Source organism: Pipistrellus kuhlii, unplaced genomic scaffold (genome assembly GCF_014108245.1).
Source record: "Pipistrellus kuhlii isolate mPipKuh1 unplaced genomic scaffold, mPipKuh1.p scaffold_m20_p_18, whole genome shotgun sequence".
Classification (NCBI taxonomy): Eukaryota; Metazoa; Chordata; class Mammalia; order Chiroptera; family Vespertilionidae; genus Pipistrellus; species Pipistrellus kuhlii.
Genome location: NW_023425493.1, coordinates 3,997,129 through 4,018,297, shown reverse-complemented (window position 1 = coordinate 4,018,297; position 21,169 = coordinate 3,997,129). Strand labels below are relative to the sequence as shown.

Here is a 21,169-nt window from a genome sequence, read left to right as displayed (position 1 = left end):
TTTCTTCAAAAAATGAAATTCAAAAAAAATAATTAAAAGTCATCCTGATTTAAAAGAGAGAGAGAGAGAGAGAGAGAGAGAGAGAGAGAGAGAGAGAGAGAGAGAGGGAGAGAGAGAGAGAGAGGGAGAGAGAGAGAGAGAGAGAGAGAGAGAGAGAGAGAGAGAGAGAGAGAGAGAGAAGGCAGCAAACAAAACCTATGGGACTTCATAAAGAGCTCTTTGATGAGCTTAGATGGAATAAAGACATGCATAAGAGATATGAGAAAAATGTAACTCACAACAAACCCAAAAGCTCACATGGTTTTATAGGAACAGTCATAACATTAATGCCCACATTTATCGAGGACTCACTGTGTGCCAGGCACTGTTCTCAGCACTTTATACACGTTAATTCATTGATTCCTCAGAAGGACACTATGAAGTAAGTATAACATGGTTTATACAGATGAAGAATCTAAGAAACAAACTGGTTCAGTACTGACCCAGGTTCAAAAAAAAAAACCACAACAAAAAAAACTCCAGCAAGTAGCACAGTCAGTATCTGAATTTAAGCAAGCTGGCTCCAGAGTGGATGCGCTTAACCTCCGTGCTCCACTCTATCCGCAGGTTAACGAGCAGAATGCACAGGTCCGCACGTGGCTTTTAAAGTGAATATTCCATGAAACAAGAAGAAGGAGGTAAAATGGCGTAACAGAGGTAATAAAATGGGAACAGATGTCAAAGAAAAGGCAGTCCTTTTAATATCTCATTTTGGTGCCATTTTCTCCAAGGAGAAGATTGTTTAGTTTAAGAGAATAAATTATAAACACTGCTGTATTACTGAAGCCAAAATGAAAGAAAAAGCTTCTAGCTGTTCCAAAATAATAGCTGCCCTAGGATTCTGGCAATGCTAAGTGGCCAGAGAGAAACACCACACGATTGTGCCATTTGGAGGGGGGTGGGGGGGTGCGGAGGTAAAGAAGTGAGGATCAGGGAACCCAAAGGCCTAAAGGCCATCCAGACCAGCTTTGCCTTTTTCCCTCACAGAGTTGCCTGCATTGTTCTCAGTTCTGGATTATGCTCCTGGATCCCCACAGTCCTCGTCAGCAGGGGGTGCTCCTGAGCCTGTTTGTCTGCTGTTGAGAGGCGAAAACCAACATGCTCAGAACTGGAACAGAGTATAAGGCAAAAGCTCTGCGAGCTGTCCCAGGCTCCTGCGTGGTTCCTGCCTCCGCCTTCTCAAGTGCAATGGTGTAGATCAGGGATTAGATTCATTCTATTCACTCTAGCTGGGTCTAAAGTGGGGGTTGGGGGGGGGGGGGGCGTCCCAGCAGGTCAGTTCCACGGCCCTGAAAGTGTTCCAGTGGGATGGAGAGATGGGCATGTGAGGATGCTCTGCTGACAGGAGGTTGGTCTGATAAGACAGCGGTCCTCAGACTTCAAGGGCATGAACAGAACAGTAATAATTGGAGGACTGGCGTAGGATTAACACTGTTTTTAATATATATTGTTGTTGTTGTTGTTGTTGATTTTTCATAGAGAGAAAGGGAGAGGGATACAGAGCTAGAAACATTGGTCAGCTGCCTCCTGCACACACCCCACTGGAGATGTTCTCTCAACTAAGGTACATGCCCGTTACCGGAATCGAACTGGGGACCCTTCAGTCTGCAGGCCAACTCTCTATCCATTGAGCCAAACCAGTCAAGGCATTAACACTCTTTAAAAAAAAAATATATATATATATATATATATATATATATATATATTGATATATATATTGATATATATATTAATATATATATATATATATATACACACACACACACACACACACACACACAGAGAGAGAGAGAGAGAGAGAGAGAGAGAGAGAGAGAGTTGATTTTTTACAGAGAGGAAGGGAGAGGGAAAGAGAGTTAGAAACATCGATGAGAGAGAAACATCAATCAGCTGCCTCCTGCACACCTCCCCACTGGGAATGTGCCCATAATGCCCTTGACTGGAATCAAACCCGGGACCCTATAGGTGGATGCTCTATCCACTGAGCCAAACTGGTTCTGGCAGGATTAACACTATTACTGTCTGTCTTTTATGAGCCCATTGAAGAAGGGAGACTGGAAACCAAAGAAAAAATAGCCGACTACTACACTGTATTTTTCTTTCTACATTTTGCTACAAACTGATAAAAAAAAAAAATTTTTTTTAAAATCCGCGCCAACTGGCAATAATCCAGAGAGCGTTATTTGGGAAACATTGGATTAGAGGGTGTCTGAGGTTCTATCCAGTTCTAAAAGCTGTGCAACTCTAAATCATATATTTTGGTACCTAATTATGCCTTCCATGTATTTTAGTTACATCTTGACATCTTCCTCAGCAATGTGTTAAGTTCTTTGCATGTGAGCCAATTTAATCTTCCTAATAGCCCTGTGAACAGGTGCTTACTAACTCAGTTTCCGTGGAAACTAAGACTCAGTGAAGTTCTGTGACTTGTCCCTGGTCACACAGCTGGGAATTCATCTTTGATCTTTAACTTCAATGCCTGTGCTCTCAACAATTGTATTACATTCCTTAAGTTATTAAATGATAATAAAATATCTCAAATCTTTTTAAGGTCTCTGAGTCCCGAGGTACCAGAGTTACCAGACAGGGGACCTGGCCAGGTCTGCCCAGGACCGGCCAGTCATGTGTGGGCTCTTGGCTTCCTGCAGGAAACATTTCACAAGGTGAGCCCAGTGACAGGTTCAGGTGAGCCCAAGACGAGCTGCTGCTGCCCATTGCTCCCCTGGTTGTGAGTCTGTGGGGACCCTTAGAGTTTAGGAGGTGCACACCTGCGGAGGAAGAAGAGGGAGAAGGGAAAGTTGGGAGACAGGGTGTTTTGTGTGTGTGTGTGTGGCAGGTTTTTATTTTATTTTTTTATTATTTTTTATTTTTTCATCTCTTTCTTGCAGGCAGGGATCTTAGGGGAGGTCTCCCGGGAGGGCTTTAGGAAGATATCTGTCAGTTTCCCAGGTGTGCCCCTTTCATCCTGTGGTATCCAAGGATCGGTCAGTGCCAAGGGGGTCATTAGTCATGGCAGCTGGTCTGGGCGTCACCCACTCGATTTTGCTGCCTTTCTCGGCCCGGAGCTGAAACAGAACTGAGGCCTAGATGTTGTCTCTAGGTAGGTGACCTTCTCCATCTGCTGTAATTGCTCAGCCAGTGAGTTCAGCTACCTGTCTCCGTTCCCACACTCTACTTTCCAAGGGATTTTCCTGTCTTATTACTAAAATATCTCAGAAGGGCCAGTACATGTTTCATGCCTGAATCCCATGATCGCAATTAGTATGGCACCTCTACTACATGCACAAAATTAGCAAGTATTTATTGAATGCCTGCTATGGTCTTGCTAGTAGACTCAGGGCTAACTGGGGCACCCAGAAGATATTTATTGGTTCATTAGTTGATTGACAAATTTGTATAGGAAAATAGGAATAGATAAAATTGCTAAAATAGTTTTTCTCTCCTTTAACTTACTTGCTGAGTATTCAAACTATCAAGAATCACCAGCAAGGAGGGTCTTTTTTCTGACTTAACAGCCAGAAGAAGAGAAACACTGATGTTCTACTACTTCAGACTCTTGTCTCCACACTGGGGAGAACATCAGCGACCCCGTCCTTCATGTTCTCCACCTCCATCCTGTGCCTGCGGATGGTCTTACAGCCTGAAAGACGGCATAGATTCCCCTCTGGACCTTTCTGAGCCTCTGCACCGTGTAAAGGATGTTGGGAAGAACCTACTGTGAGACAAAAAGTAGGAAAAGTGGGTCTAGGAGAATAGGTGAGAGGATTTGGGGTCATAGGGTCAAGAGGAAAAGTCTGTGAAAGGACTGAGAGCCTGCTGCTTGACTTCACAGTTCATACTCCCATCATGCTCACCGTGCGCCCTCTGCCCTGTGTGCAGAGAGGGTTTGTATCGCCTGCCACCTTCACATGAAAAGGTCTGTTTTGCATGTTCTCGTCCAATCAGTGTAGTCGTTATCTTAGTCTGAGCACAGCATTTGGAGAGGAGGGGTTAAGGCCAGGCTGCAGAGCTGCGCTGCTGCCCCTGTCTCTGCCCTGCTAATAAATATCTTAAATATCAAATTACAGTCTCTGAGTCCCGAGGTACCAGTGTTACCAGACAGGGAACCTGGCCTAGAGCAGGTCTGTCCAGGTGCTGCACACCCCCGTGCCCTTCCAGCTCTGCCCTCCCCACGGCACTGGCACACACTCGCCGCTGTCTGGGCTCGGGGTCTGTGTGTGGGTGAGAAGGAAAGCGAGAGGAGCAAAATCTATCCATGACAACCTGAAGGTGACAATAATCACATTTCGTTGAAAATTGCCTGGGAATGAGCTATGTGCTCTTGTGTGGATATGCAAACACATGCAAATATATTCAACCATGTGACTCTCTTAACCATGTTCTCCATCTGGATGTGGCCCCACGGGGTGAGGCCAGGAGAAAGTGGGCTCTCCGTGATGGTTCTGCCTGGTTCTCCCTTCAGGCTGAGGGGTGGCTCTGGGGTCAGCCTTCATTCTCCAGGCCTTTTTCAGACAGCTCGGGTCTGCGGAGGGGGCTAAGGCAGTGGTCGGCAAACTTATGAGTCAACAGAGCCAAACATCAACAGTACAATGATTGACATTTCTTTTGAGCCACATTTTTTAAACTTAAAGTTCTTCTAACGCCACTTCTTCAAAATAGACTCGCCCAGGCCGTGGTATTTTGTGGAAGAGCCACACTCAAAGAGCTGCATGTGGCTTGCGAGCCGCAGTTTGCCAACCACCTAGGTTGGCTCGTGGTCCATCAATACATATTGCTGTAATCCATCTTGTTCTAATCTGGACAAAGAAGGCTTTCTGTCTCCTGTCCCCTTCCTCATCCTCAGCCCCTTCCACCTCCCTCCTGCCCAGACCACGAGGTGACAGCATTGTCACATTGGTCTGGGCATCCCAGGAAACAGGAACCTTCCACACCCTGAGCCTCAGCCATCAGCTGGAAACAAGAAGGCTGAGCCAGACTCGCTGTAAGGCCCCTCCCAGAATCCACACCTGAATGTCGAATCCACAACGAAAAACATAAGCAATAGGCCTGTGCTGTGTGACTCACTGCCAGCTGGTGAGAGAGAGAGAGAGAGAGAGAGAGAGAGAGAAAGAGAGAGAGAGAGAGAGAGAGAGAGAGAGAGAGAGAGAGAGAGAGAGAGAGAGAGAGAAAGAGCACGCGCGCAGCAGGCGTGGAAGTCCTTCTGGAACACAGAACTGGGCTCCACTTTTCGATTCTTCTGGTTTCTATTTTTACCTGGACGAATTGCATCATTTCTGACTGGAGGACCTCATTTTCTCCTTTTGCTTCTTAATCTCTGTCCTCCATTATAGGCATTAATATATACAACAGGCAATCAGAATTCGAACTTTGTGCCAGCACTGGGCTCAGCTCTAGAAATTGAAAGGTAAGAAAGCCATAGACTCTGTCCTTTCTTGTTTTTTTAAATACATTTGTGGTTTTATGTTTTGTTTTAAAATATATTTTTATTGATTTCAGAGAGGAAGGAAGAGAGACAGACAGAAACATCCATGATGAGAGAGAATCATGGATCGGCTGCCTCTTGCAAGTCTCCCACTGGGGACCGAGCCCACAACCCGGGCACATGCCCTTAACTGGAATAGAACCTGAGACCCTTCAATACACAGGCTGACTCTTTATCCACTGAGCCAAACCAGCTCAGGCTAGACTCTCTTCTTAAGACATTTAGTCTAGCAGGAGTGACAGGCAAGAACGGAGGCTCAGTAGCACAGGTGATCATGGTTATACCAGAGATGAGTTGGGAACACGGAACAGGTGCACCAACTCACCAGTGCGGCCTGCGGGGACGAGGAGGATGGCTGTCGGTCAGGGGGCACCTGAGTCCTTGGGCATTGGCTCTGTGAGAGAAGACAGGCCATGCTTCCCAGGCCACGGAGCAGCTCCGAGCAAAGGCACGGAGGCCCAAGAGAAGAAGCTTGCTTTAGGGGAGCAGCTGGCCCTGCCCTGTATCTGGAACTTCCCATAACTGGCCAGGCTAGAGGGGCAGGGAGGTGCCAGGCTAAGGTCTGGCTTTCCTCCAGGACAGGGGCCGGTGACACTTGGAGGAGTGAAGTGGGCGGGAGGGGCTTGTGGTCGGAACGTCTCTGCTGCAGATGGACGTGTGTGGGGAGGACCAGGCTGGAGCCGGAGAGGCCCATCCGGAGGCTAGAAAAGCTAATTCCCCCTCGGGCCCCAGAAAAGTGAGCTGAGCAATCCGAGCCCACACCCTGCCCTGTGAACGCAGCTCCTCCTGGGCGCAGTTGCGAGGCGGTCAAGTTTACCGCTGGGCTCCCTCCCTCTCTGCTCTTCCTTCATTTGTCTCCTTGTTCCTCCTCAGCTGCCTGGTTTCCTCCTGTTGACCTTGACACACACACACACACACCCTGCACCCCCCGTTGGGCAACATTTCTGATAAATGAACCTGTACTTAGTGTCCATTATTTAATTCCTTGCCACTCAGAGGGACTCTGTGTTAACAGAGAAACACAGGCCAGGGCAAGGTTTTCCCGCGAGAGAGACATCTCTGACAGCTTCCACTGGAGGACTCGACGGAGGAGAATGGCTGAGTAGAGACTAAACCCGTGGTTGGCAAACTGTGGCTCTTTGGCCCCTTGAGTGTGGCTCTTCCACAAAATACCACGGCCTGGGTGAGTCTGTTTTGAAAAAGTGGTGTTAGAAGTTTAAGTTTAAAAAAAATCTGGCTCTCCAAAGAAATTTCGATCGTTGTGCTGTTGATATTTGGCTCTGTTGGCTAATGAGTTTGCCGACCACTGGACTAAACTATGAGGCCAGCCCTGCCGCATCCAGATCTCGGGAGAGGTGGGTCTGAGAAAGTTCCTGGGGTTAAGTTTGTGGCACCAAATGCAGACGAGGCCTGGCCCCTGGGGATGGGGCAGCCTGGCTTCTGCCTTAAAAAGCATGGCGCTGGGACACGGAGTCTAGATAAGGGGACCGTGTGTGGCTTCGCACCCGTGCCTGCCCAGGGCCTGTGGGCGGACAGGGTGAGGCCACGTGTGCTGTGTCCACTGCCTGGAGGGAGTGACACTTTGCCATCCCGTGACTTGTGGCCAGCGCCTTGGTACTCACCAGATACACGGTTGCTTCCGATCCTGCCCTCACCTCACCTCTGACTTACTGACACCCCTGCAGCCACCTTCCTAGAGACCACCCAGAGCAAGAGGAGAAGGAAAGGTAGGCGGGCTGTGTTCCCATTGCCCACAGCCCCAGGCCTCTGCCTTTGGGGGAATATTTGAGGGAAGTCTACACTTTGGGGGGTAGGGGGGGAGAGAGCCTGGCAGCAAAGAGAGAGATGTTTTCATTTTCTCTAAGTCTGAAGCATGGGGACCAAGTGTGTGCAGGGCCTGCTCCTGCTGCTGGTGACCCCTGAACTGTGGAGTGGAGTCTGGGAGGCGGGGAGACTGGAGGAGGGGGAGTTTGGGGAGCCAGGGCCCTCCTTTGCTGGGGGCCAGGGAAGGGGTGGGGCCCTGGGTAAAGACAGAGCCCCCCTGAATAGTGTGCAGTGCAGATTCCATGTGCAAACACATCCCCTGCGGTCTTGTTCAAGTGCAGGTCTTTCTGAGAGTCTGCATTGTGTAAGCTCCAGGTCATACCATTCTTGTGACCCATAGCTCACACTTCGAGCGGCAAGGCTGTGGAATAGGTGGCATTGATCTACAGGGTGTCCCCTAAACATGTATGCACACTGTAACAGGTGACAGCTCAACTGATGTTTCTGTCAGGTTGATCGGCCGATTGAATCAATACTCCTTCCCCAGGAACTGGCTTTTCGGGCCATTTCACTATGGACATTCCCTTTGCTGAGACCACATTTCACTTGCTGAGACCACATTCCATTAACCCCTCCGGGTCTGACGAAGAAGTCTCTGCCCAGAAAAAAGCCGCTGACTCCCGTCACTGGGGCTGGAGCCAACCAGGCTCAGCCACCTGGCGTGCGGATGGTCGAATAATGTGATCCCTCACACCTTGGCCGCCTGCGTTCCTCCTCCGGTGACCTAACATTTTCTTTGTTCAGACTAAGCTTCGAGCAAAGGAAACTCATCCTAAAATGATACTGGAAGTTTGAAAACACAGTTTAAGTATGAACACTGCCTTTATAATTATTAAAAAAGTGTATACAAAAACAAAACAGAAAAATTAAGTGTGGATACATTTTTGTGGGTTTTTTTGAGACACAGGGTGTGCCCCCCAAAATGTATTCACACTTTTAACAGCTGATAATTCATTTAATTGTCACATCTTTTCAGGTTTAACTGATTTGAAATAATGGGTGAAGTCAGACTAAGCTTTGAACAAAGAAAATTTATCCAGTAGACTTTTCTTTATAGGGATACACAAAAGATAAAGTTTACAGTACAAACCCAGTAACCATTGACGAATTGAGGGTGCACCAATACCGAACAGAATGATTCTTGATGTTTTCCATCCCATTGCTTCGTGTTAGCAGCAGTTTCTGGACCAGAACGGTCATCCGTTTGAAAACAGGCATTGACAAAAGTAATTACTCATTTCTGAAGATTCTTTCACATTTCGAAAATGAACTGTGTGTTAACAAATACTGATTATGATCATTCAAAGTGCATATGCATTTTTGGGGACACCCTGTATTTCCTAAGAGCTGGGGGAAGCTGGGAGGCTGCTGAGCAGACCATTTCTCCCCCCTCTCCTACCTTCCCGGGAAGAGCACCCGGAAGATGTAGTGTTCCCAGGGACAGAAATCACCCGAGAGGAAGTGTGAGAAGAGCTGAATGTGGTCTTTGCAGGGTCCCCGGAGCAAGGAAGGTATAATAAATGGCACTGCGTTTTGGCAGGCGGAGAACATTGTAAGCTCTGCCCTAAATAATACTGGAGAAAAAAAAAAAAAAAAAAAAAAAAAAAAAGGAATGCAGCAAAAGCCAGCCCAAATGCTTGCAAGATGCCTGCCAACAGCCCCCATTGTCATCATTACCGTCACTCCCCCTGATGGGCTGCTATTTTAGAAGAACATTTTCTGGGAACTTTCTACCAAGCTCTCTGGGGCAGGCTCTGTTAGCCCTTTGGCCACCAAGCCTAGGGGAGACCCAAGGACAGAGGTGGGAGGGTAACTCTCAGCCCTCCAGCGCCTTCTGCTAAGTCACCACCTTGGTGAGAATGCACATTTAGGTGGAATGGTCCGGGAAGGCAAGGGAGATTTTCCAACTGCCTGTAGGGCAAACGCTTCTTTAAGATTAATTGCAGTATGTTTCCTCCCAGCTGTAACTCATTTTCCGGCTTCCACATCTGCCGGCTCATTTAGTCTTTAGTCAGGTCGGTGAGCGAGGCAGGACAGGTGTCCTTACCTGATTTCCCAGGTGGGAAAATGAAAGCTGGTAGGTGGCTGCAGCTCACAAGGCCATGCCCATGACCCCAGCTCCACCCGGTGCTCTCTTCAAACACGCAGGGAACAGAAATGACCTTAGAATCCCTGACTGATGGCTGGGTTTCCTGGGAGCCGTCTATGTTGGTTTGTTTAAAAAAAAAAAAAAAGTTATTTAAATTAAGATCACTCAAGACCTGGCAACAAGGGGCAGGGCATAGTTGGTAAGCAATCCCCTTCGCTCTACAGCCGCTATTTATTAACATTAATTCTGGTTAAGAACTTTTCTAAAATACGTATTTAGGCTTCTCTGCTTTCTCTTCAGAGGACACCTGCGTCCTCATAGAGCCAATATCATCAAATGATTCTCAGGCCAAACCCAGGTCTGGAGAGAAGTGGAGCGGAAGTGACAGCTTCTGACCACTAGAGGGACCCCAGGCACCAGCTACAATTTTTTTTCTGCAGCAACTGGTGCTGGGAATGGTACCCATCTCCTGGGAAAATTTAGGTCAGATGTATATCTGGCAAAGAATCCCTTCATTGTTTAAACAAACCAGGTCCATAAGAGACCAAAGTATGTCAGCGCTGAACAAAAGAACTTTAATTAGGATCCAAGCAGAGATTAAAGTCACCGTAAGTAGGACCAGATACCAGAATCAAAGAATATGCGTTTTTTTAAAATATATTTTATTGATTTTTCACAGAGAGGAAGAGAGAGGAATAGAGAGTCAGAAACATCGATGAGAGAGAATCATCGATCAGCTGCCTCTTGCACACCCCCTACTGGGGATGTGTCTGCAACCAAGGTACATGCCCTAGACCGGAATCGAACCTGGGACCCTTCAGTCCGCAGGCTGACGCTCTATCCACTGAGCCAAACCGGTCCCGGCAAAGGATATGCATTTTATTTAGCATATTATCCTTTAACATGTTATCATAGAGTTTTCAGAGTCTTCTAGTCCCAAATATTCTGATTCAGAAAAGCTTTTTCGTTTTTAATCCTCACCTGAGGATCAATTTTTTTTACATGTTGATTTTAGGGAGAGAGAGAGAAATGGAGAGGGAGAGAGAGAAACATCGATCAGTTGCCTCCCATATGCACCCCAACTGGGAATCGAACCCACAACCTGTATATGTGCCCTGACCTGGAACTGAGCTGGCGACCTTTTGGTGTATGGGAGGGAGGAGACCAATCAACTGAGCCACACCAACCGGGACCTGATTCAGAATATCGTAAATTGAGTAAAAACAAAAAAACAAAAAACCAAAAAAAAACCTATTGAAAATTTCTCCTCAGGCGATTCTGACCCATTGCCAATTTGGGGGAAAGCTGCTGGATTGGTCTGAGTATGTCCCATGCATGGGTGGGCCCCTGTTCTGTTTTGCTATGGGTTACTTCCCAGTCTCAGACTGAGACCTTCTATAATTGTGAACTCAGACCTCCGCTTAGCTCTGCCCTCGCCTTCTCTGCTGTGGCACCAGGCCTTTCCTCTTATAACTGCATTTATAATTTATGTGTTCGCTTTGTGTCTAATGCCTGCCCCTCCTACTTGTCTGCAAACTGCACAAGAGTAAGACCCTCACCTCATGCACTCACCACTGCAGAACAAGAGCCCTGAGCAGAGCGGAGCACAGTGTGTGGGGAGTGTTTGGGTGCATGTGTTTACATTACCAAGAATGCCACAGCCCCTCCCTGTAATCTGTGATCCAACTGTGGAAAGCCTTTCCTCACATGCGGTCAAAATCCACCTCCGTGATTTCTTCCCGTCCAATGTGTCTAGTTGTAAAGCTGCAACTACCTACATGGGTAATGCTCATTCACAGGGCGGCCACTCAGCCATACGAAGACAGCTATCTATTTTCTATAGTTTTCCAGTGTCAGCATCCCATCCCCTCTCATTCCTGCTCCTCAGCCCCTCCTTAGAGAAGTGCCACGGCCCCCGGCTGTCTTTGTGTAGTCCACGTTCCTTTTGAAAGTGATAATCTGTTAATGTCACTTCCAACATGTGGTGACCAGACCTGCGCTCTCAGTTCCAAAAACGGCCTGTCCAGGGCGGGAGTGAGTGATGTAGTCCTCCTCCCCCTGGTCCCCAGCTTCCCCGCCCTGTGCGAGCACACCGAGTCTCTTAATGCACTTGGAGTCTGATTCGCTTTTTGGCCACCACATGTGCTATTGAATCATCTTCAGCCCCTGGCCAAGTGGAACTCTGTGTTCTTCTCTCATGAGAACTTCTGTTGAGTCAGGCCTCTTCCATCCTGTTTGGGTTTTTGTTTGTTTGTTTGTTTGTTTTGTCTTGCAATAAATGTTAATTTTTTGCGTTACACCTATTTCATTTTATTTAATTTCTGCGTTTTTTGCAATCTCGGTGAGCTTCCTGCCAGTCGGCTCCTCTCACATTGCCAGTGCTTTCCATCAAAGCGGCGTGAGCAGCCCCACTCTGGGTCATGTGAAGGAGGAGAAATATGTCATATTCTTGGAAGCTTCCAGGCTGATAGCAGAGAGTCCACTTCTCTCTCCCTGCTTTTTCGGGTCACAGACAGAAAAGGGCCCACTCATTTGTAATGCGTTTTCTTTTCCAATGTCCCACGCCCCTGGCTTCTCCTCTGGGTAATCAGCCTCCTTGTCCTGGCTTCCAGAACCCACCCACCCACCTGTACGAATGTCTAAGAACATTCCAGAATATGCCGGCACTGCAGGACCACCACCTACAAGGGGCTCTGCACTGAGCTAAGGGTCTCTGTGTGGTCGAGGCCTGGGCTGGGAAGTCTAGGCAACTGAAGACTGGTGGGGTTTTTTATTTTGTGCTGTTTTTTGTTTTTGTTTGTTTGCTCTTTAAATGTTATATTGATTTTTTTACAGAGAGGAAGAGAGAGGGATAGAGAGTTAGAAACATCGATGAGAGAGAAACATCAATCAGCTACCTCCTGCACACCCCTCACTGGGGATGTGCCCGGAACCAAGGAATGCCCTTGACAGGAATCAAACCTGGGATCCCTGTTTGCAGGCCGACGCTCTATCCACTGAGCCAAACTGGTTTCAGCAAGGCTGGTGGGTCCTGGAATCCAAGTATGCTCAGGGTTGCTCAGGAGAGGGCTGGGACATCCTGAGAACCAAGGAAGCAAGCTGGCAGACACCTCTCCCTCACAGCACCTTGAACTTGGCAGGCACTCAGTACATGCGGTCAATGAAATGAGCTCTACACCCCGGGTGCCTGAGGGTTACCCCAAACTGCACACGGAAAGGAAGCTGCAGGAAGCAGGGAGGTGGTGGAGGGGACACGGGTGCCAAGCAGGAACTGAAGAGTCGCAGGGAGACGTGATCAGGAAAAATAAACACCAGTCCTGGAGACTGCAATGACCTTCAGGCCCTGGGAGGGTGTGTGCTTGCTCTGGCTGTGTGTGATAACATCTAGAAAGATGGCCGACACCACGGTTGGTTCTGAGCCAATGATGACTGTCGGCTGGAACTCTAGGGCAGTGGCTGGGACTCACCTTTCCTCAGGTTAGGTGAGAACCACAGCCCCACCGAAACTGGTTTGGCTCAGTGGATAGAGCATTGGCCTGTGGACTTAAGGGTCCCAGGTTCGATTCTGGTCAAGGGTATGTACCTTGGTTGCAGGCACATCTCCTGTAGGGGTGTGCAGGACGCAGCTGGTTGATGTCTCTCTCTCATCGATATTTCTAGCTCTCTCTCTCTCTCTCTCTCTCTTCCTCTCTGTAAAAAAAAATCAACAAAATACATATATTTTTTAAAAATCCCTTTTCAGCTCTCCCTACCGTCCAAAGCCTCAGTGCCCAAAGCCCCTCCAACGTGCTGCTCAAGAAACACAGCCAAGTCCTCCGGCGTCAGCCGGCCAAAAGTGGACACACAAAATAGGTGCACACACCGGGAGTTGTGTACGACAACCCTTCAGTCTCTTTGGTCCCCACGTGATTGGCCGGCCTGGGAGAGGCACCCAGAGGCCTGGGAAGAGCATGTTTGGGGGCAGTTAGTCTGCACTGATTCTTTGCTTATTTGTTCCTCTTCTCCAGGAGACTTGAAACCGTTGGGGGGGGAGGGGGCAACATGTGATTTCCACAGAATTCATTAATTCCCATACTCAGCACATGTTTCCTGACCTCTCACTGTGCTCCAGTCACGAAGCAAGTTCTTGCACCCGGGACACTTGTTTTCCAGCGGGGGGAGGCAGTGGTAGATGAGCAACAAACTGGTAAGGAAGCAAATGAAGCGCCAACAGAATCTCAGGGCGCGATGAAGGCCACGCTGACAACGTCCCAGGTGTGTTGATGAAGAATCATGGGGAGCCCTGACCGGGTTGGCTCAGTGGATAGAGCTTCGGCCTGTGGACTAAAGGGTCCCAGGTTTGATTCCAGTCAAGGGCATGTACCTTGGTTGGGGACACATACCCTAGTAGGGGGTGTGCAAGAGGCAGATGATCAAAGTTTCTCTCTCATCGATGTTTCTGACTATCCCTCTCCCTTCCTCTCTGTAAAATAATCAATATTATATATATATATATATATATATATATATATATATATATATATTGAAAGAATCATGGGAAAGTAGTTAGGGCTACACCCCATTGGATGTCAGGGAAGGTCATTTAAAAAAAATTGATTTCTGAGAGGAAGAGAAAGAGAGAGAGAGAGAGAGAGAGAGAGAGAGAGAGAGAGAGAGAGAAGCATCAATGATGAGAGAGAATCATTGATCAGCTGCCTCCTACATGCCCCCCACTGGGGATCAAGCCCACAATCCAGGCATGTGCCCTTGACCAGAATCAAACCTGGGACCCTTCAGTCTGCAGGCTGCTGTTCTATCCACTGAGCCAGACTGCCTAGGGCAGGGAAGGTCTCTTTTGAAGAAGGCGATTTGCACTGAGATCCCCAGGACAGCGGTGTGAACGACACAGGAATGCGCATGCCACATAGATGAGATGTCCAGCGCAGAGACTCTTAGCAGGGAAGCAGGCTGAGCCCATTCAGAGAACAGACAGTTCTTCAGACGCGGGGCCCCTCAGGCTTGCTGAGCAAAGGGAGACAAAGCCGCACTTGGTCCTGGAAGTCCCACGAGGCAGCTGAAAGCCAGAGTCGAACTCTGAGTACCAAGGGAAGGACCCAATGCCAAACGTGGGGCATTAGTAACGCTATATCTTCCTAAAGAGAGACTTCACAACTTCATCCTATTTCCCAAGACTTATCGCCCCTCCTCCCCAAAGTGCACAGAGGACCTAGGACCAGAAGTCCTTCAGGAGGGTGCTGCTTGGAGCCACGCGCAGCGCCTCCTTCTGGAATCCAGAGAACTGCTTAGGAAAACAGAACACGCAGTCGCCCCAGAGAAGGGCCGGTGGCCCTCGGGACAGTATCTGTGAAATCTCAGGGAGTAGGCAGCCTACAGTGTCCCCACACGGTGGGAGAAACGCACACAGAAAAGTGAGGCAAAATGGGCAGTGAGGGGGAAGCTGGGGTTCTCGTGCCAGAAACCAAGCCCGCAAACACCTGGTCCGTCCGTTAGAGGGATCTGAAAGTCACAAGGGCTCCTCCCTCGCGTTAATACCAACACGTCTGAGAACTTTCCGACTTCGGAGTGTGACACCAGGATGCCCGAAACCCCCTAACGCTCTGCCCCCAAATTCCCCAAGCCCGTTTTCAAGTGCCGTCCTCCCTCCTGGAGAGTCCCTCCTGGAGAGTCCCTCCTTTCCCCGAGTAATTACAGGAAAGATAAAAGCTAACGTGCCTTCCTGCGGAACTTATTTTTAAACGCCCTTCCTGCCCAAACCGCAGAGACAGAGACGATGTGCCGAGATGATTTAGAGGGACTTGAACTTGTTAATTAACCTAAACAGTCACATTCATCTGCAAGATGCATTGTTAATTAAAACTGCGATTCTCCGTGTGCCCAGGCAGAGGGCTGCTGATGTCAGAATAATTAGATAGTCTATAATGGTTTTCTTGCAAATCCCCAGCAATTAGAGTTGGCGATGAATTAGGTTTAAACTCCCAGTGAAGTTTTCAATTAGGATTCCTCAGAGGGTGGCTTCTGAAGGAAGGTGAGGGTGAGGCCGGGAGGATGGAGGGATGAAAGGAAAAGGGTGTGAGGACAGGCTCTTTGTTTCCTAAATCCCCTGGCAGGGGCCTGAGCTTGGGATAAACAACGAACAGTGGCGAACAGTGGCGAACAGTGGCGTCCATGTGATCTCCAACCTTCCCCGGAAAACAAGTCTCTCTCCTTAAAGGAGCAAACGCAGGTCGACCCTTCCCCGGGTTGTGTGCTCCCAGGAGCCTGCCCTCTGGGTTTCATCTCGCATAGAGTTTTTTTTTTTTTTTTTTTTAAGTCAGGAGGCCCAATAGCTCTCATGCAGCTGACATCCCTGCCAACCCTGAGATTAAAGGCTTAAGGGCTCTAAGAAAACAGGATCTGTATTCCTGGAGGGTTGCATACAAGATCCAGGAGAAGGGTGGAGTGTGTGCTGCACACAGTGGGTTAAGTGGGCTGGGTAGCGGGATTCTGAGGAATGCCTTCAGAGAAGGGCCTGAGGTCAGGCTCCCTGGCTCAGACTTTTCAGACTGCCTGGATGCAGCCGAGATGATGACGCGGAGAAGCGGGCCCCTGAAGGGACCCGGCAAAGCGGGCAGGGGCAGAATGGGGAGGAGGTAGCTTTAGGGAAGGAAGGGCATCTGACCAGCCCTGACCTCTGATCGGCGGCAGGCTCAAACTTCTGCTTTTCCTTCCTGAGGGATGGGCTGGCCGCTGGATCACCTGGGATTCTTGCTCGTTGGACGGAGCAAGGAGAGGTTTTCACCTGGAAACTGAACCCGGGTGGACAGCCTAATGATTAAGACAAGGCCAGTGGTCTCCAGTAAGTTTCCCTCGCAGGGGGTTGATACTGAGCGAGTCTGCAAGTCAAAGTCACCCTCCCCCTCAATGAGGCCGTCCTCCCCCGGGGGAGGGAGCTGGGCGATGTCTGTAGGACTGAGCGGGTGGCCACGGGTCGAAGGGGCGATCCTGAGAGAAAGCTGAATGGGAAATAAGGGGAAAAGAACACTGGAGCACTCAGGAACCGTGTGAACGTCATTTAGGTTTGTGAGTTATTGTTCTTCTTCACTTCCTTCCCGTCCTTTCTCTTTCAGAATGCCTCCGCATCTCCATCATCCCTACATCCCACCCTTCCACATAGCACGCACCCAACAGCAGCTAACCTGGTAGCTACTGAGAGACAGGAGGCGGGGGGGGGGGCTTTGGAGGGTGTGTCACCGCACCCACCCGGGACACTTCCCAGGCCTCTCACGCTGTCTGCCCAGAATGCTGTAGCGCAGGCGTCTTCAAACTACGGCCCGCGGGCCACATGCGGCCCGCAGAGGAGTCTGATCCGGCCCGCCAGGTTTTTTGGGCAGTGAGCGCAGCCGAGGTGTTACAGTAGGAATTAGTAGTTCATATAGTCCGGCCCTCCAGCTCTCTGAGGGACCGTGATCTGGCCCCCACTTTAAAAAGTTTGAGGCGCATCTGCCTCCTGCACTCGGCCAGGGCTCTCCAAGCCTAGAGGCAGGCAGTGGGTGTGGGGCAGGAGCCAGGTATGCTCACCTTTGAAAAATGGAAAGTCCACATTTGGATTCCAATGCAAGGTACCCTCTCAAGTTTCCCCAGCTTATAACTGAGCTAGAGAGGAATTCTGTGAGTGTGTGTGTGTGTGTGTGTGTGTGTGTGTGTGTGAGAGAGAGAGAGAGAGAGAGAGAGAGAGATTTTGGGTAGAGGGTGAATTTGTTGGTGGCAGTATAAGTCATTCCCTTTATATAGAGGGGCCGATTCATTATTCTTACACTCATCACCTAGATGTGGCTGCACAGAGGTTGAGAAAAGCCTCCAGGATCAAGCTTAGCAGCCAAAAACTCAGGGGCATCTAAGAAAGAGGTGCCCAGGGCACAGGGACGGTGTGAAAGGTGGAAGGAAAGACTTGTGTGGGGAGAACAGGTTTATTCCAAGAGCTGAGGTTTGGAAGAGAAGTGTGGTGCATTCTAAGCAGAAATTATTCCGCTCAGGCCTCTGCTCCTTTAAGTTTCTCCTGTTGCACAACTTCTAGATTTTTAGTTCCCTACACACAACCTCTACAGAAAAGATTCAGCACAGAAACAGGGATAAAGAAAACATATGTGTAGGAAGTGTGTCATAATTGCCAATTCTATGTCCTAAGAACAGGGATGGAGAGTGGGGTGGGGGGAAGGCTGAGGTGGGTGAGCACACAGACACACACACACACACACACACACACACACGGGTGTGTGCAATTCACATACTAATGGGAAGTAAGCAGACATGTCAACATATTATTATAAGTATGCATCTAACATGGATGTGAGTTTTTAACAGATTGAGACAGATAGACGCACATGCTCACACGCGTGAGGGTTCAGGTCATGCTGAGGAATCCACCTCGGAAGAATGACTTCTAAGTGGTGGCTTCTAGATTATCTTGTTCCCTGGACTCTGTGAGGTTCCAGGCTGCTTCTCTCCACTTTACCCACCGCCGCCCTGATCTCTAAACAAAGCCAGCAGGTGTCAGGGAGACAAAGGCCCAGAGGACTGCAGGACAGGCCAGCCGGGAGGGGAAGCCGTGCTCTGGGCTCAGCTCCGATCTTCTCTGCTTTGTTTTCTCCAGTTTCTGGTCTTCATTCTCTGTGGCAGTTTCTCTCCTTTCCTTACCTGCTAAGCCATCTCTTCTGGTTGTTCAGGGTTAGCTGCTCCCCTCCTGTTCTGGTCCCCCTTCTCCTCCCCCATGGAGAGATGGCAGCATCCGCACACCAGGAGCAAACACCTGTGTGCCCTGAGGATGTCGGCACATCAGCCACGTACTCCCCACGCCAGCCAGGGAAGCAGAAGCCAGCAGGCCGGCCTGGCATGAAACCCAACTCCCCTCTTCGGTCTCTCTCTTCATGTCCCTTCCTCTCCTCTCCAGCCCCAGACAAAATAAGAAACCAGCAGCGTCACAGAGGCAGCACAGACTTTAATTCAGGCCGGCAGGGAGGAAGGGAGTGGAGATTTACCTCCCAGGGCATCCGGAGGAGAGGGCTGACTGGCCGGGAGGGGCAAGGAGGGCAGGGCCCCGCGGGCCGCCCGGCGGCACAAGGCGGCCAGGAGCAGGGGCCCGGCCACACAGTGCAGGATCGCCAGCACTTCCGCCAGGGACAGCAGCAGGTCCAGCGCCTGCTGGGTCGGGCAGGACGACAGCACCAAGATCCTGGATCTCACGAGGGCGTCCAGTCCCCAGAGCACCCCATGGGGCCACCAGAAAAGGAACCAGAGCCACAGCACATCCACCCAGGGACACGGCCCCCTGCCCAGTGCCCTTGTCAGCCCCTTGGCTCCCAGTAAGCCCAGGGGCAACAAGACAAAGATGGCCCAAAGGCTGGCACTGTGCAGAAGCTTCAGAACGCCCTGGCTGGATGCCAAGGAGCAGAGTCCATTGGAGGTGTCGCTGGCCAGGGTGATGGGCACCGCCAGGAGGACGGCCAGTTTCCAAAGCCCCACAGAGAGCCCCAGGACGAGGCGTGGGACCGGGCCTGGCCCCAGGGTGGGGCCCAGGCAGGCGTGGCAGCCGATCAGCAGGGCTTGGGCGAAGGCGGAGCCGTTCCAGACCAGGTGGGCCAGGTGGCACAGGTAGGTGTTGTGGGCGCCCTGGAGCCCCGGGGCCAGGATGGGCACCGCGACGCTGCAGAGGGCGCTGCCCGCGGCCAGCTGGGTGAGGAGGAGCCGCCGGCCGGGACAGAGCTGCCGGGGAGAGCGGGGACTGAGCAGAGCGAAGAGGATGACCACGCTGGCCAGGATGCCCAGGACGCTGGCGAGGACGTAGAAGGGCAGCGAGGACGGGTCCAGCAGGGTGCAGGAGTGGCAGGGGGCCGCCGCGTCCATGCCCGAGTAGTTGTAGTCGGGGTAATCATCCAAACCCTCCAGTTGCTCATCTTCGAGGAAAAGGTGACTCGAGTTGTCGTCGTCGGGGAAGGAATTCACCTGGGGGGGGGGTCCCCGGAGGGACAATCACACTTGTAGTTACCCCGCTGGCCTCTGGGGAAGGCCACCTGACAGGGGGCGGAGGGGCCGAGCGGAGCAGTGGGGGTGCAGTGGGAAAGGCCATCACAGTGGAGACTGAGGAGCCAGCAGAGGCATGGACAGCCAGGGGAGGGCATGGGGGCAGGGCTGGAGGGCAGGGGAGTCCCAGGAAGGGCGGCCAGGGGCCTGGATGGTACTGATTGGAAGACAAATGAGCAGGAAAGCCATAGAGACCTGGGGCTCTGAGGTAAGAAGCGAGGGGAGACGAGGGAAGGGATACGAGATGAGGAGGGAAGAAAAGAAGAATGAAAAAGAAAAAGCCGGGGTGGGTGGGCAGAGGGTAGGAGGGGCAGAGCTGCGGGTGCCGCCCCACACTCACCGGGCGCAGGCAGTTCCCCATGCCACTGCTGGGCTCCCGCAGGCAGAGAGGGAGGCCGCGGCTGTCACCTGCTGCGGTCCCCAGATAAGCGCCGGGCTAATGAAGGGCCATCGGTTCTGGGCAGGGCCCTTGGGTGGCAGGGGTGGGGGCACGCAGGAAGCCTCGGCCCCACGCCCACTGCCTGTCTGAGCCTGAGGCCCGAGCAGGGCATTGGCCCCGGGCTTTTCCTGTTTTGAGGTCGGATCCCGCTGGTGGGGTCCCGGGCTTGGCAAAGGAAGAAGGTGGGGACCAGGAGGTGGGTCCTTCCCCGAAGGTGGAGGGAGGCTGAGAAGCCAAGGGCTTTCCAGCAAGGAGGGCTCCTTGGGTTCGAGGAAGGAAGAGGGGCCAGGGGTGAAGTGTGAGGCAGAGATAAGAGGCATGCTGGGAAGTTGGAGGGAAAGGCGGCCGGTGACGCTCGCTGCTCCTCCGCCCCTTGAACCTGAGCCAGGGAGAGAGGGTTCAAAAGCCACGCTGGCGAGAGGAGTCGGTGGTGCTGGGCTGGGCCCTGTGGTGCTGAGGGCCGGGCTCTCTGTGTAGGAAGGAGTCCGGGGTGAGAAGGGCTCGTTGGCCTGTGGGGTGGCGTGTGCTGTGCACCGGGCACACACCTGACCCAGGTGTGAGGCTCTGGCTGCTTCCCTGTTAGAGGAGGGAGGGCCCACGGAAGCTCCTGAGGGTGCCTCATCCCCGAGGGGTGCGGGGAAGCCCCTGTCGGGACAAGCAGAGCACGTGGGCTGAAAGGCAGAGCCTCTTTCCAGGGGCCTGTGGCCTCTGGGGGAGCCTCTACTCGTGTCCGTGGGGGACCCAGCGGCTGTGCAGCTCTGCACGGGGGGCCTCAGGCCTGCCAGGCTCTGCGCGGGGGGAGAGCCCCTTTCTCTCCAGGTGGTGACCGTGTCTCCCGAGCCAGAACCCCTAAGCCGACACTCCGACCCTTAGGTACCCGCCCCCCATGTTTTCCCAGGTCTCTGCTGATTCTTTCCACCCCCCTTCACCCCCACGTTCTACTTCTTCCGTGCGGGAGCCGCAGTCTGGACATTGGAAGCGATGAGCAATGGCGCAGTCTGACTGGGGACGCAGAGGGGCTGCTTAGCGACACTGGGTCGGACGTCCATGGAGGCAGGTGGTGTTCTAACTCCAGTCCTGCCAGCGGCCTCCTTCCGGTCCCCACGGGGCGCCGCGGTGGAGCAGGGAAGCCCGGGGGCGAGAGACCATACAGAGACGTCCCCTCCTCTCCCTTCCTTCCCCTCTTCCCCCACCAACACTAGCTCAGGATTCCCCTGGGGAGGGGGGAGGGGGAGAAACG

General features: G+C 51.4%; 1 protein-coding gene across 1 annotated transcript; it reads right to left on the bottom strand.

Moving 5' to 3' along the window:
• Positions 1 to 18,388: 18,388 nt before the first annotated feature.
• ACKR1 (atypical chemokine receptor 1 (Duffy blood group)) lies at positions 18,389 to 20,249 on the bottom strand. Its single transcript, XM_036442739.2, is given in 3 exon segments — positions 18,389 to 19,412; positions 19,831 to 19,889; positions 19,892 to 20,249. Coding segments are annotated over 3 exon segments (1,416 nt in total). The 3' UTR covers positions 18,389 to 18,413.
• Positions 20,250 to 21,169: the final 920 nt, after the last annotated feature.